The 15,982-nt window shown below is 42.1% G+C and overlaps 1 protein-coding gene across 1 annotated transcript in view; it reads left to right on the top strand.

Moving 5' to 3' along the window:
* Catsperb (cation channel sperm associated auxiliary subunit beta) overlaps positions 1–15,982 on the top strand; it is a 115,104-nt gene that overhangs the window by 39,800 nt on the left and 59,322 nt on the right. Inside the window, exons 5-6 of the mRNA XM_055593100.1 lie at positions 3,403–3,498; positions 12,024–12,173. Of these exons, the coding sequence (XP_055449075.1) occupies positions 3,403–3,498; positions 12,024–12,173 (246 nt within the window). The remainder of the gene's footprint in view (positions 1–3,402; positions 3,499–12,023; positions 12,174–15,982) is intronic.

Genomic DNA, 15,982 nt, shown 5'->3' with positions numbered 1-15,982 from the left:
GACTGCAATGGTCTATATTGTGTGAGGAGTTACTTAGACTTCCCTGAATAACAAAAATTCAAGAGGAAGTTTCTCAAGCCTGATTCTAAAGTTTTTGTTAGTCTGTGGCTTATGGGGGTCCATAATCACTTTATCACCCCAAACAGAATAACTCTTTGTGTGTATGCATGTTGTATGCACATAAGGTAAATATAAAATAATTTGATTCCTATGGCTTTTAAAACATGCCCTTTTCTTTATCTATCCTTCCTTTTCCTCTTCCTCTCTGTATTGCCCTTCCTTCACACTCCCCAGTAAAGCATGCCTCATTTTCCCATTTTAAATTTCTTTTCTTTTATCTACTTTTCTGAGACAGTCTCACTATTTAACCCTGGCTGGCCTGTAACTCACACACGTGTGCTTTCATCTGCCTTCCAAGGACTAGAATTAAAGACCAGCACCATCACACCTGGTTAAGATATTTCTTTTAGTTGTAGAAAACAACAACAAAAACACAAACACATTATTAAAAATGAATTATTAAATAAAAAAAACCATCAAGAACCCAGGGAAAGTTTCACCTCGTCATTCTTCCCTCTGTTTTCTGTCTTCAAAGCCTGGATTTCTAAAGCCAACTTAGTAGTTTTGAATCTTTATTTTTCCTAGAGGCCGTCCCAATCCCAGATTCGCCAGAGACTATCATCAGTTCACTCATTATTGGTCTGACATTTTACTCGTGTGCCATAAAATATGCAGGCAGGGGAGCCCTGGGAGAGTGGGACAGGGACTTGTGCAGAAGAACTTCTGTGGCTATGGGTAATAGTGTGCCCTGCTAAAGGAAGGCGCAGGAAGGTGAAGAGAGAGCAGAAGTGATAGCCAAGGAAATGCCAGAGATAAAGACCCTACACAGCAGAAGCTGTAGAGCTGTGAGCAGTGACAGAGGTTGTATCAGTATCTTTACCCTTTATTCGTCTCACTGAAAAGATGACTCCATGAGGAAAGTACTTCCTAACAGACATGAGGAGCAGAGTTCAGCTCCCCAGGAGCCATGTAAAGCTCAGCTTTGTAGCATGACCAGTAACCCCAGTGTCTCTATGGAGATGTGAGCAGAGACAGGAGACTCCCAAACACTTCCATGGCCTACGCAGTCTCAGGCGTACATGGTGTTTCAAGCAATGTGGAAGTCAAGGACTGATGCCCACGACTGTCCTCTGACTTCCCCCACACTCTAAGAAAAGTGCATACATACATACATACATACATACATACTTACATACAAATATCTGTGCACACACACTCAGAGATTATTTTTAGAAACAACCTATGTTGGTGATTGTTTTCAAAGGGAGCTTATATTTCTAATTTAGACCTCTAAATTCTTTCTTCATTGTTAGACAGATTGAATTTTATTGTTACTCTAGGCACAACATTGGCAATGACTTCTTCTCTTGTGTATCCGTAGCTTGGGAGCACAATTGTCTCTGTTGTTGTGTAGCTAATAGCTCACTGTCCTTCCTCACAAGAGCTCATCTTACCCCATCATAACTACGGAAAAGAAATAAATTCAGAATTTGAAGTATTTCTACGAAATTCACATGACTTTCACAATATCATAAAGCATAAAAGCCAAAAGTGGGATCTTCTTAAGCGGACTGGGATCTGTAAATGTAAAACCTTAGTCAAGAGTCATCATGATTACAACAGGCAGGCAGGATTCTCATGTCTCCACATTGTTCTAAATCCCTTTCTGTATTAACTCATTTATTCCTCACTGTAGGAAATGCATGCTATATACCCTGTCATTCATTTCCCCATGTGTTAACTGAGTCCCAGGAAAGTCATACCGAGATTGAGCGATGCTACAGAGTGGTGTAAAGGAGTTTGGAATTTGAACTGCATATAACAATTTTTAGTTTTTAATCCTGTTCCACTGTGTTACTTATTAAGGCCACCTCGATGAAAGCAGATGATAATTTGGAGAACATTATCCACACACTGCTACGCCCCCCTTTTTGCTTCCCTTCCTCCCACCTTTCCCTGAGGCAGTCTTACTTCTACTTTCATGCCCTCCAGATACACAGATGGCTGTGTTGGCCATTTTGCTGCTGGGAAGGGATCTTCTCTAGAAGAGCAGCTAATGCTCTTGACCACTGAGCAATCTCTTCAGCTCCCACTATGGTAGTCTCTGTCTGAGGATATTTTGTCTTAAGGGTCATCAGGAATGCTGGCTGGAGATTTCCGTTTATGGTCTGCCGTTTCATGGTTTGATATCAGGTAAAACTGGCTTGTGTGAGGTGGTTAGAAGTATTCCTTCTGTTTTATCAGGTATCTTCAGGACTGGCTGCAAAGCCCTCCTCTGTGGCTTAACAGGACTGCTCCTCCCTTGGAGGGTGGGGAGGTCAAAGAGCCAGTCATTGAGATCCTGTTAGAAATAGTACTTGTTCCCCTCACTATGGGAAACCAATTGGTTACTGAGCTACCACAGGCTACTTCTGAGCAGAGGTTCTAGGTTATATCCACACATGGTCCTTGGTTGAATGTCAGTCTCAGAAAAGACCCTGTGCCCAGATATATTTGGTCCTTGTGGAGCTCCTATCCTTTCCCCATCATACTAACTCCACTTCTTTCATATGATTCCCTGTACTCTGCTGAAGGTTTGGTCATGAGTCTTTGTATCTGCTTTGAAAACACTGCTAGTTAGAGTCTTTCAGATACGCTCAGTAGACTCCTGTCATACGTTCAATGCACATCCCATCTGTCTTTCTAAACGAGGATTGATCATCTTACCCCATGTCCGCTCTCTTGATTATCTGATAAAACAGGATTGGATGAATGGGGAGGAGGTCCCCCGCTATCAGTGGACTTGGAAAGGGGCACGGTGGAGATGAGGGAGGGAGGGTGGGATTGGGAGGGAATGAGGGAGCGGGATACAGCTGGGATACAGAGTTAATAAAATGTAATTGATAAGAAAAAAATAAAATAAAATAAAAAGAAGTATTCCTTCTTCCTCATTTATGGGGACTAGTTTCATGAGAAATGCTGTTAATTCTTTCTCGCCTCTGGTCAAACTCAGAATTGTCACCCCCACAGGTCCTGTGCTTTTCTTTGACAGGCACTTTAAAATAATATTATTGTGCCTCACAAAAGGTTTGTGATTCTCTTTTTCTTTACTATAGTTGTAAGAGGGAAGTTATGATCTAAACCCATTAGCATTAAGATACATTGCTGTGGTAGTAAAATCATTTTATAATTCTTTCTCATTATTTTACCAGAAAAAAATGTTTGCAGAAAAATATATGAAATCTGACACATAGATGTAGTCAAAATGATTGTAAAAGTGAAGGCATCATTGTTGGTAATGTTCATATAGCTTCCAATTTCACCAATATGACATATTAAAAAGTTATTTATCTTCAATTTTAGACATCGCAGCTGTAGAACAATGGATAATAAAGATTACAATGCATGAAGGATTAAACATTTATGATACTGAAGGTACCCTACTGGATCTTGTCCGAGGTAAACATCAGTTTATAAAGTAGATTGGAATCACATGCTCTTTGTCCCAGGCCAGGATCACAGCCTCACGGTGCAAGCAGGGAAATACATGCATATATAAATAGACATCAAATAAGCTATATTTGAATATATGTTCAAATTTTTATAGATATGTTTATACACACATATAACTGGGATGAATCCCCTTTGAATAACCTTTTTACTGTGCTAGTGACATATGATTTTTAGTATTTTTTATTTTATGTGTGTGAGTATGTTGTGTACACATTATGAACATGTACCATGTAGAGAGCTCACAGACTGCAGAAGAAGGTATTGGAACCCCTGGAGCTGGAGTTAGAGATAGCTGTGAGACACCATGTAGTTGCTGGGAACTGAACCTGGATACATATACACACGCATACACACACACACACACACATACATACATACATACATACATACATACATACATACGTACATACGTACATACACACATATACAATACATACTTACACAATACATGCATACACACATATATACATACACACATACATACATACACACATCTTTGATCTGAATCTTAGGTACTGTTCATTGCATCATAGTATTTTTTAAAAATACGTTTGTGCCTTTAGGTGGTTTGTTTGTTTTGTTTTGTTTTGTTTTTTTGCAGTACTTAGGGTTAAACCTAGGCCTGTGAGACCTAAGCATTGCCAGCAAGTGCTTTAGCACTGAGCTGTATCACCTGCACATTGCAGTGTTTTGTTCTTGCTGTGTTTTCTCTAGATTATGGAGCTCAGCCTGGCGTGAATTTACACCCTCTTGCCTCAGCCTCCCAAGTGTCAGGCGCCACCACGACCAGTGTAACAACTGATTTCTATTAACAAAGATTACCTGTTTTAGGGGCTGGAGAGGTGGCTCAGTGGTTAAGATCACTGGCTGTTCTTCCCGAGGACCCAGGTTCAATTCCCAGCACCCGCATGGCGGCTCGGAGCTGTCTGTAACCCTAGATCCAGGGGCCCTGATATCCTCATGCAGACATATATGCAGGCAGAATACCAGTGCACATACAATAAATGAATAACAAATCTTTTGAGAAAGTTAGCTGCTTTAAGCTCATGGCTAGTTATGAATGCTTAAGCTCTGTTTTTCCATTGGCGGGCAAGAAATTAATTACTTAATATTTTTCTGAGATGTGATCTCACTGTATAGCTCTGGCTGTCCTGGAATGTGCCATGTAGAGATATCTTGCCTCCAACTCACAGGAATCCACCTGCCTCTGACCTAAACCACTGGGATTAGAAGTGTGTGTCACTGTACCTGGCCCTGATAGTATTAATTCCTCAAATTCTATCTCTTTTATAAACTTACCTTCTTTTTTCCTGTTGTTAATACCAGTCCAATATAATTGTATGTAGACTGCAGATTAAAAATAAATAAAAATTGCATTTTATGGAAGAAATGCTTGGGTAGCCTTATAAAAAGTAACAAATTATCACTAGCCAACGTTATATGCTATACACAAATCAAAATCTGTCTCTATAGATAAGCCTCACAACTGTTTTCCACTATTGTTATGAAATCCAGTGAGAACTGAGAGTGATTCTAGGTGAAGGAGAGTCATGACTATGCCTGAGACCCATTCGCCTTTTTTAATGCAGTATTGTTTGTGATAAGAATGAGCTGGAAACAACATTAGAGTCTATAAATAAGGAGAGGAACAAAAGCATACAGGTAGATGCCATTAAAGTGAGGAAATAAACAAACACCAGGGAACTGAACGGAGATGCTGAGTGAAATAATCAAGGTGCAAAGTATAGTGGGTAAGAATCTGGGAGATTGTTCAGTCTATAAAGCACTTGCTACAAAAGTTTGAGGACTGGAGTTCAGATTCACAAGAATCCCATGAAATCTGAGCAGATGTGGCAATTGCCCTTAATTAATTAAACTTGGGAGACAAAGATGGAGGATATTGTAGGAGTGGAAGGGCAAGCTAGCTAGCTAGAACAGCCAGGACCTGAGCTCCAGGTTTGGTAAGAGATCTTGCCCCAATAAGTAATTGAGGAGCCATTAAAGAAAACATCCAGCATCAACTTTGAGCCCCATGTGATTATTTTTATTTGCTTAACAAAAATTAAAATATATGCCAACAGAACAGGAGGGCCTCTGAAAGACTACTGATTGATGTATCGAAGCAGAGGCTGAGACTCACAGCCAAATTTTGGGCAGAACACATGGAATTTTATGAAAGAAGGAGGAGATAGAAAGACTGGAGGGAATAGGAGCTCCAAAAGGAGACCAACAGAGCCAAAAAAAAAATCTAGGTTCTGGGGACCTGCAGCACTGATACCCCAACCAAGGACCATGCATGGAGAGGACCTAAAATCTCTGCTCAGATGTAATGCATAGACTCAGTCTCCAAGTGGGTGCCCTAGTAAGAGGAGCAGGGGTTGTCTCTGACATAAACTTAGTGGCAGGCTCTCTGATCTCCTACCCCTGGGGGCTGAAGCCTTGCCAGGCCACAGAGGAAGACAATGCAACCAGTCCTGATGAGACCTGATAAGCTAGGGTCAGATGGAAAGGAAGGAGGGCCTCCCCTTTCAGTGGACTAGGAGAGGTGCATTGGGGGAGACAAGGGAGGGAGGGTGGGATTGGGAGGAGATGGGGGAGGGGGGCCACATCTGGGATACAAATTGAATAAATTGTAATAAATGACAATAATAAAAAGAAAAAAGCACAAAAAAGATATATATATATATATATATCCTTTTATATATACTCATAAATATATGAGTATGTGGTTGAAGGCTTACCTAGCATTTTTCAGTCCTGGATTTGATTATGCAGACCTTAAAAAACAGAAAAAATATTTAAGAGTAAACTGACAAAATATTGTACCTTGTTTACTTCTTTCATGGTTTCTAAAATTTAGGAATAGACAAATTCAATGATAATTGCAGTACCGGCTTTAGGATTCTGATACTTGGCTAACATATGCTACTTTTAAGCATTAAAATAGCAATCTAAGAATCACTTCAAATGTTAGGAACTCTGAAATCTCACATATTGAGATATACTGTTAACATTTCATGCTCACCGTTGTTGAGACAGTACAGAAGCACGATGACAGTTTGCAGAAACAGGATTGGTCTGTTTCAGCTGAGAGGACTCTTCCTTGCTGAAGCAGGAACATGACGGCATGGTTGGTGTGTCCTGAATGTGTAAAGGCTGGCAGGGATTGTGGAGAAAATTGTGGGCTTTTTACTAGCTAGAGGAAAACCGCATAAACTGAGTACCCTGAGCGGGAGGGAGACATTCTGACTTGTGCTTTAGAAGAAGCGCAGTGGTAGACCTGACTCTCCGGGAAGGAAGGGCGGCAGGAGTAAAGGCCTTGACTAACACTGCTGAGTCAGCACAGTCAAGAGCTGTCTGTCATCCTCAGGCTGAGGCGCAAGCAGTGCAGCTGCTGAGCAGGAGCAGCCCAAAGCGTACACGTTGCGAGCAGAGCAGCTGGGATCCCTGATGGCCAGGGCTGAGTGAAGTGGGAACGCCTAGGGTGAATCCTCTACTTCTCATGGAGCAATCAAGTAGAGCAGTGTCAGTTGCTGGAAGTTAGAGATCTGAGGGGCAGCACAGGAAGTGAGAGCCAAGGAGAAAGCCAAAGAGAAAAGTGAGGGTGTGGCTCTAAGCTTTTATTCACTACTGAGCTCAAGAGAGATGCTTAAAAATCCTATCTGCACTGTTTCATATCTAATACAGACTGTAACAGACCCTATGATATGCATTAAAGTCTGCCATCCTGCACAGAAACTGCTTTAATCATAGGTTAACAGTGGCCTTCACACTGGTTACATTGCTCTCTTTTACTTTAGAGCAGTCAAACTTAATCACCGTCTCTAGTCTTTGTTTCTAAGAAACAGAATTGTTCTTTAATCAGGACAATTGAAGGGTCTCAGTAGTGGAGACATGGCAGATGATGGGTTAGAGACTTTGCAGAGCTGTGGTGGTTTGAAGAGTCCTGACATTTATTGACTCGTCTGTTTGAATGCTTGGCCCATAAGGAGTGCCAGTAGTAGGAGGTATGGCCTTGTTGGGGTAGGTGTGGGCTTGTTGGAAGAAGTATGCCACTGTGGAGTCAGGCTTTGAGGTCGTGTAGATGCTCAAGCTATGCCCAGCGACCCAGTCTCTCCTTGTTGCCTTCCAATCAAGAGGGAGAACTCTCAGCTCCTCCAGCACCATGTCTGCCTGCACACTGCAAACATGCTTCCCGCCATGACGATAATGGACTAAACCTCTGAAGCTGTAGGCCAGCTGCAATGAAACGTTTCCTTTATAAGAATGGTCGTGGTCATGGTATCTCTTCAGTGATGAAACCCTGCCTGAGACAGGGGTGTTGCTGTGAAAGGCCTGACCATGCTTTTGTCTGGAGGGATGTGGATTTGAGGCTTTGGATTAGGGAAGCAGCGGCATGCTTTAGATCGGGCTTAATAGGCCATACTATTAGAAGCATGGAAAACTGTTGCTAAGTGTGATCTGAACTGCAGGAGCCTGGCTCAAGTTGTTGCAGAGGAAAAGAATTTTAGTGTGTTCCCTAGAGCTTGTTCTTGTGGTATTTTGGTATTTTTGCCCTTGTCTAAAGGGTCTGCCTGAGGTTAAGGTGAAGAGCTTTAAATTAATTGCATTGGCAAAGAAAATATCAACACATTCTAGAGTTTATGCCAGAATAACAAAACATTAAAAACATCTAAACTGTGGTTCACGCTTATGAAGAACATTTTGATTAAATGGCTCAAGCTGAGCAAAGAAAAAAATACAAAATGTATGACTCAAGGATTAAAGGAGCACAAGAGTGAAGCTAAATCTCATGCTCAAGGAGGTAAACAGATTAAAGAAAGCTGGATGTAAAATAGCATACAGAGAGTGGTGAGGTTGGGCCAAGATCCCACCCATCTAAGCTTACATTTTGTAAAAAGGAATGAAAGAAAAGCTGATGTCCAGGTGTGGTGGTACACACTTTTCATCCCAGCACTCAAGAGGCAAAGGCATACAGATCTCTGAGTTCAAGGTAAGCCTGGTCTACACAGCCAAGCTTGGGCAGTGAAGGAAACCATCAAAACCAAAAAGCCGGTGAAGATGTAATTGAACAATGGGTCCATGATCCAGTCCCAGCAAGCAGAAGAACTTGGCAGCTTTAGCCACGTGGTTCTTCTGGCTTTAGAGCCAAGGATAGAAGAAAGGGGTTATGGGACCTTCCTTTACTGATGAAAGTCGTTGGTGAGGGGCATGTGGCAGGGTGTCCCTGCATGGAAGCCCAGAGATGCCATTATATGTAGCTGTGAAGATGAAGCCTGGATTGCCTTGGAGACCCCAAGAGGTTAGAGAAGCCAGAGCCATGAGATATCTGCCAAAAGAGCTGCTGACAGGGAGTGAAGCCAGCCCAAGAGAAAGAAGTGTGTTGTAGTCAAGGAAGCTGAAAGGAGTTCGAGATCTAAAGAGCCCTTTTATATCAGACATGGGGATGGAGAGTTTGTAGTTTGGCCAGCTGCCTTTCCACCTTTCTTTGGTCTGGTGTTTTCCACTATGCTCCATTTCCTATGGGAATGCATATCCTGTGTCATTTTATGGTGTAAGAATGTGATGTGGTTTGATTTTGATTTTATAGGGGATTAGAGTTAAGAGATTGCATGAATCTCAGATGAAATTCTGAACTTTTTTTTTTTTTAGTGAGAATGATTTTTTTTTTTAAAAAATCATTTTAAATTGCTGAGTAGTATTCCATTGTGTAAATGTACCACAATTTCTGTATGCATTCCTCCACTGAGGGATGTCTGGGTTGTTTCCAGATTCTGGCTATTATGAATAAAGCTGCTATGAACATGGTTGAGCAAATGTCCTTGTTGTGTACTTGAGCATATTTTGGATATATGCCTAGGAGTGGTGTAGCTGGATCTTGAGGAAGCGCTATTCCTAATTGTCTGAGAAAGCCCCAGATTGATTTCCAAACTGGTTGTACAAATTTACATTCCCACCAGCAATGGAGGAGGGTTCCCCTTTCTCCACATCCTCTCCAGCATGTATTGTCACTTGAGTTTTTGATCTTAGCTGTTCTGATGGGTGTAGAAAATCATGAAATTTGCAGGCAAAATGGTAGGAACTAGAAAAGATCATCCTGAGTGAGGTATCCCAGAAGCAGAAAGACACACACGGTATATACTCACTTATAAGTGGATATTAACATAAAATATAGGAAAAACATACTAAAATCTGTACACCTAAAGAAGCTAAGCAAGAAGGAAGACCCTGAGTAAGATGATCAATCCTCATTCAGAAATGAAAACAGGACAGACATTGGAAGAGGGAGAAAACAGGCAACAGGGCAGGAGCCTACCACAGAGGGCCTCTGAAAGACTCTACCCAGCAGGGTATCAAAGCAGATGCTGAGACTCATAGCCAAACTTTGGGCAGAGTGCAGGGAATCTTATGAAAGAAGAGGGAGATAGAAAGACCCGAAGGGGACAGGAACTCCACAAGGAGAGCAACAGAACTGAAAAATCTGGGCCCAGCGGTCTTTTCTGAGACTGATACTCCAAACAAGGACCATTTTTGGAGACAAGCTAGAACCCCTACACAGATGTAGCCCATGGCAGCTCAGTGTCCAAGTGGCCTCCATAGTAATGGGAACAGAGACTGTCTCTGACATGAACTCAGTGGCTGGCTCTTTGATCACCTCCCCCTAAGGGGGGGAGCAGCCTTACCAGGCCATAGAGGAAGACAATGCAGCCACTCCTGATGAGACCTGATAGACTAGGATCAGAGGGAAGGGGAGGAGGACTTCCTGTATCAGTGGACTTAAGCATGGGAGGAGATGAGGGATGGAGGGTGGAATTGGGAGGGGATAAAGGAGGGGGCTACAGCTGGGATACAAAGTGAATAAATGGTAATTAATGAAAAATAAATAAATTAAAAAAGATTTATTTGTTATGTATACAGTGTTGTGCCTGCATATACACCTGCACGCCAAAGGGGGCACCAGATCTCATTATAGAATGTTGTGAGCCACCATGTGGTTGCTGAGAATTGAACTCAGGACCTTTGGAAGAGCAGCCAGTGCTCTTAACCCCTAAGCCATCTATCCCTCCAGCCCAAAACTTTGAACTTTTAAGCATTGTTGAGATCGTGATAGACTATGGGGAACTATGAATTTTGCATTATGTTATGGCTTCAAGCCTGTGGGGACCAGGGAGTGGAATATGGTGGTTTGAACAGGTATGGCCCCAGTAGTGACACTGTTAGGAGGTGTGGCCTTGTTGGAAGAAGTGTATCACTGCTGAGGCAGGCTTTGAGGTCTTATATATGTTCAAGCTACAGCTAGTGACACAGTCTGTCCCTGCTGCCTGTGGATCAAGATGTGACCTCTCTGCTCTCCAGCATCCTGTCCGCCTGCACACTGCCATGCTTCCCACGGTGACAATGGACTAAACCTCTAACTGTAAGCCAGGGCTGCACTGAGATCCCAGGGAGAGCCCTACTCATTCTAGCCTTGCATGTAATGCTTCTCAGAAAGGGGAGAACAGACATGGTGAAAAGCAGAGACTTATGAGCGAGAGCTTAGCAAAATGAAAGCAGAGGAATTAAAAAAACAAAACAAAACAAAACAAAAACGAAAAACAAAACAACAGCTCCCAGAACACATGCTTTTCCCCAGGAAAGACCCTGACCACGTGTGCTGATATGCACCTTTGTAGGTGAAAATATCTCACATTGAATTGCTTTTTTTTTTCTTTTTTCTGTTCATCTACTCCCAACGTCTACCAATTCCCTAGAAGCTTCAGTCTCTTGTTCACTGATGACAACATCACTTTTCTCTGCTTATACTCTGGCTGTCTTCTCCTTTTTACTTATCTTCTGCTGTTTGGTTGGGATTGCACAAAGGAGCAAAAGGAAATGTATGCTTTTGAAGCAGAAGCAGATCCCTAAATTACAAATATTCCTGTTCTGTGTATCAGCTATTGTAATCCTCAACACAGACCATGTGACAATGTGTGTGCCCTATATGGCTAAAGCAATGTCTCCCAACCGAAATGTTCCTCAGCTGTGTAATCTTGTCAGAGTATTACCAAGACAATTTTATTCTTTCTTTTTTGCATAATAAAAACTTACTTATTTTTAACTGATGAAGTGTAAGGTCTTATTATACCCATGTATAATATTTTCATGTTTATTGGTATTTAGCTTGTATGCATGTCTGTGCATCAGGTGTGTGCCTGGTGTCCGGGGAGGCCATAAGAGAGCATTGGATCTCCTAGAACTGGAGCTTCAGACAATATTGAGTGGCTCTGTGGGTGCTGGGAATCAAACCCAGGTCCTCTGAAAGAGCAGTCAGCTTCTTAACTGCTGAACCATCTCCCCAACTTCTACTATATTCCCTACCCTCTTTGGACAAATATTTCTTTTATGTGTTTTTCTTTCAACCTTAAAGGAAAGGAGTGGTCCAGTTTCTACAGGGCTTCCGTGACTTACATACCTAAATGTGTCTCCCACAGAGCCTGTTCTTCAGTGGAGTCTTGGACCTATCATGAATAGAACGCACGTCATGGAATTGTATCCACATGTGATTGATATCATAGTGACAAAGTGCCCCTGTGCCAATGATGTGGCATTACTTGGCTTTATTTTGAATTCAACATATAATGGTAAGTTTACAGTTTGATTGAATGTTAGAAGTGTTTCATTTCCGTTGAGGGTGGTTGTAAGTGGAGGAACACACTACATGCAAACAGAGTAAAATCCATTGTTCATCGCCTCTTCTGCTTACCAGTGTGATATGCTAGGAGACATATCCTCTGTTGTGGCCTTTTGTCAGGCGAATGGTGACTTAAATCTGGGCAGGATGGCATATTCTTATAATCCCGGATACTTGGCAGTATGAGGTAGAACAATTGAGTTTAAGGTTAGCCCGAGCCACTTGTTTCAAAAGCAACCAAGCAACCAATCACCAACAGGGAGCTGTCTTGATTGACCTGTCCTCTGTTCTTTGTGAGTTTATTGCATCTTGACAGAGATTGGTTGTTGCTACTAGTCTCCTTTTTCTTTCACCTATTAATCAGTGTTGTTATTCTGGAGACACTACCTTACTTATTATACATGCATTTTCCAATTATTGTTAAGTATCCAAGGCATATAAATGTAAAACAGCTGTTTTCCTTTAGAACCCCATTTAAAACACTTGGGGCATGAAATTATGGATTTCTCACCCTGAGCAATTTTTGTGTTTACTAATGATGCCAAGTGGGTATCCTGTGATTTAATTCTACTCTGGAAACAGGTACACAAGGTCAGCATCAAATCTCACAAGTTAAAATGGCTCTGTCTCCTATTTCAGGTTCCGGTCACAAGTCCCAGGTTGTAACCTGTGCTTCTAACCAGGCTGCTCTAAATCAAAGGCTCCCATAAGGATCCTTCTTAAATTCAATACTCTGTTAGACTGCTTCCAGACTCTCATGCACATTTACAAGGGTAGTGTCAAAGAATGCAGGTGAACAGCCAAACAAAGAGGTACCAAGGGTAAGATCAAGACAGTTCACAAGCACGGGAAGTTCCATCTGATAACATTGATTTACACCATCTCCAGGACGCGAGTGTATATGTCAACCTGGAAGCCCTGTAAAGCTGTAACTTACAGATTTTCATGGAGGCTTCTCTACATAGGAATGATCAATCATTAACTCAACCTTCGCCTCTCCCTTCCTGAGGACTCCGTCTGCCCCTGCAAGTTTCAACTTCAAAGTATGGATTTGTCTTGGCTGTGTCAAGATGAAGCTGAATGTCTTCTTCCCAGACACCAATTTTCAGAAACTCATCAAAGTATATAGTGAACGCAAATTTCTTAGTTCCTACGAGACGTTTATGACCCCAAAAGTTGGTGCTGGTGCTCAGGGTGAAGAGTGAAAAGGTTATATTGCCAGAAAGACAAGGTTTTCTCATTAAGCAAAATCTCTTGACCCAGTGCAGCATGTGCCTGCTATTGAGTAAGGAGCATTCATGTTATAAGCCACGGAGAACTGAAGAGAGAATGTGCAAGTTTGTTGTTCAAGGATGCTTTGTGGATGCCATCCTGAGTGTTATCAGATTGAAGTGGGGAATGGAGGAGAGAGAGAGAGAGACAGAGAGAGAGAGACAGAGAGACAGAGAGACAGGGAGAGAGATTGCTTTACTGGACTGATAGATACTATTTTAGTTTGTCATTTGGGGCCCAAAGAACTGGTATATGTATGCTTTTTAAATTTTATTTTTTTTTTATTAATTACAGTTTATTCACTTTGTATCCCAGATGTAGCACCCCTCCCTCATCCCCTTCCAATCCTATCTTCCCTCCCTCATCTCCTCCCAAATCCCTCCTCAAGTCTACTGATAAGGGAGGTCCTCCTCTCCTTCCATCTGACTCTAGCCTATCAGGTCTCACCAGGACTGGCTGCCTTGTCTTCCTCTGTGGCCTGGTAAGGCTGCTCCCCGCTCAGGGGGAGGTGATCAAAGAGCCAGCCACTGAGTTCATGTCAGAGACAGCACCTGTTCCCATTACTAGGGACCTCACTTGGACACTGAGCTGCCATGGGCTACATCTGTGTAGGGGTTCTAGGTTATAAAACCTCCATGAATGGTCTTTGGTTAGAGTATCAGTCTCAGAAAAGACCCCCATGCCCAGATTTTTGGTTTTGTTGTTCTCCTTGTGGAACTCCTGTCCCCTCCAGGTCTTTCTATCTTCCCCTTCTTTTATAAGATTCCCTGCACTCTGCCTAAAGTTTGGCTATGAGTCTCAGCATCTGCTTTGATACCCTGCTGGGTAGAGTCTTTCAGAGGCCTCTGTGGTAAGCTCTTGCCCTGTTGCCTGTTTTCTCCCTCTTCCAATGTCTGTCCCGTTTGCCTTTCTGATTAAGGATTGATAATCTTACCCAGGGTCTTCCTTCTTGCCTAGCTTCTTTAGGTGTACAGATTTTAGTATGTTTATCCAATATTATATGTCTAATATCCACTTATAAGTGAGTATATACCGTGTGTGTCTTTCTGCTTCTGGGATACCTCACTCAGGATGATCTTTTCTAGTTCCTACCATTTACCTGCAAATTTCATGATTTCCTTGTTTTTAATTGGACCAAAAAATCTGGACCCAGGAGTCTTTTCTGAGACTGATACACCAACCAAGGACCATACATGGAGATAATCTAGAACTCCTGCAAAGATGCAGCCCATGGCAGCTCAGTGTCCAAGTGGGTTCCCTAGTAAGGAGGACAGGGATTATCTCTGAACTAAACTCAGTGGCTGGCTCTTTGTTAACCTCCCCCTGAGGAGAGAGCAACCTTACCAGGTCACAGAGGAAGACAGTGCAGCCAGACCTGATGAGACCTGATAGGCAAGGGTCAAATGGAAGGGGGAGGGACCTCCCCTATCAGTGGACTGTGGGAGGGGCATGGGAGGAGAAGAGGAAGGGAGAATGGGATTTGGAGAGGACCAGGTAGGGACTATAGCTGGGATACCACATGAATAAATTGTAATAAACAAATAAATAAATAACCTTAAAAATGAGAAAGGTTTTACAATGGACTCAAAACAAGAGAAATATTAGTGGTTATCATTTAAATTTTGATATATTAAAATAATGTTCCACAAGACCCATTGCCACCTATTCTAAAATTTGGAATGTGCTTGCATAGACAGGAGGCATTGGTATAGCATGCTAGGCCTAATTTTAACCTGGTTAAGTAAATAATGTGTGTGTTTGTGGATAGAAAAGGTATATCATGTGAGGCATAAACAAGACCTGGTTATTGATTTCATTTAAAACTCAAACATGACATAAGGAGATATGATTGTCAAGTTGACAAGGAGTGGATTCATGCTGGCTAGTCTTGACTGTCAGCCTCACTACATCTGGACTCAACTAGAGCCGGAAAGGCTGCGTATACCAATGAGGAATTTTTCTTAGTGAAATCATTTGAAGCAACTAGACTCCCCTGTAGCCAGCACTGCATCTTCTTGTGGCATTTTATATAAGGAACATGGGAGAAAGCAGCTTTTGTTCTTTGCCCGATTACCCTCACCCTCGCTGGCCAGTGCAATCCTTCACTGGCATTAGAGCCTACGTTTTCAGGATTCTGCCATATACTAAAGACCAGCCAGGACACCCAGCCTAGCGGAATGAACAACTACTGCATTCCTGGACTTTCCATTGGCAGACAGCTATTGTTGGACTAGCTGGACTACACCCCGTGTGCCATTCTAATTAATTTAATTAATTGTTCTCATGTAAGTGTGTGTTTGTAGTACACACACACATACATACACACACACATATATGACCCAAACACATGTGTTTGTTTTCATTTCAGAATTTGTATTAGTGATTACTAAATGTATATTCCAGATAGATAGATAGACAGACAGATAGATAGACAGACAGGTAGATAGATAGATAGATAGATAGATAGATAGATAGATAGATAGATAG

The sequence above is a fragment of the Psammomys obesus genome, unplaced genomic scaffold, assembly GCF_907164565.1.
Source record: "Psammomys obesus unplaced genomic scaffold, mPsaObe1.curated_primary_1811, whole genome shotgun sequence".
In the NCBI taxonomy this organism is placed as follows: Eukaryota; Metazoa; Chordata; class Mammalia; order Rodentia; family Muridae; genus Psammomys; species Psammomys obesus.
The sequence above is the reverse complement of the archived record's forward strand: the minus strand, read 5'-3'. Positions and strand labels throughout refer to the sequence as shown.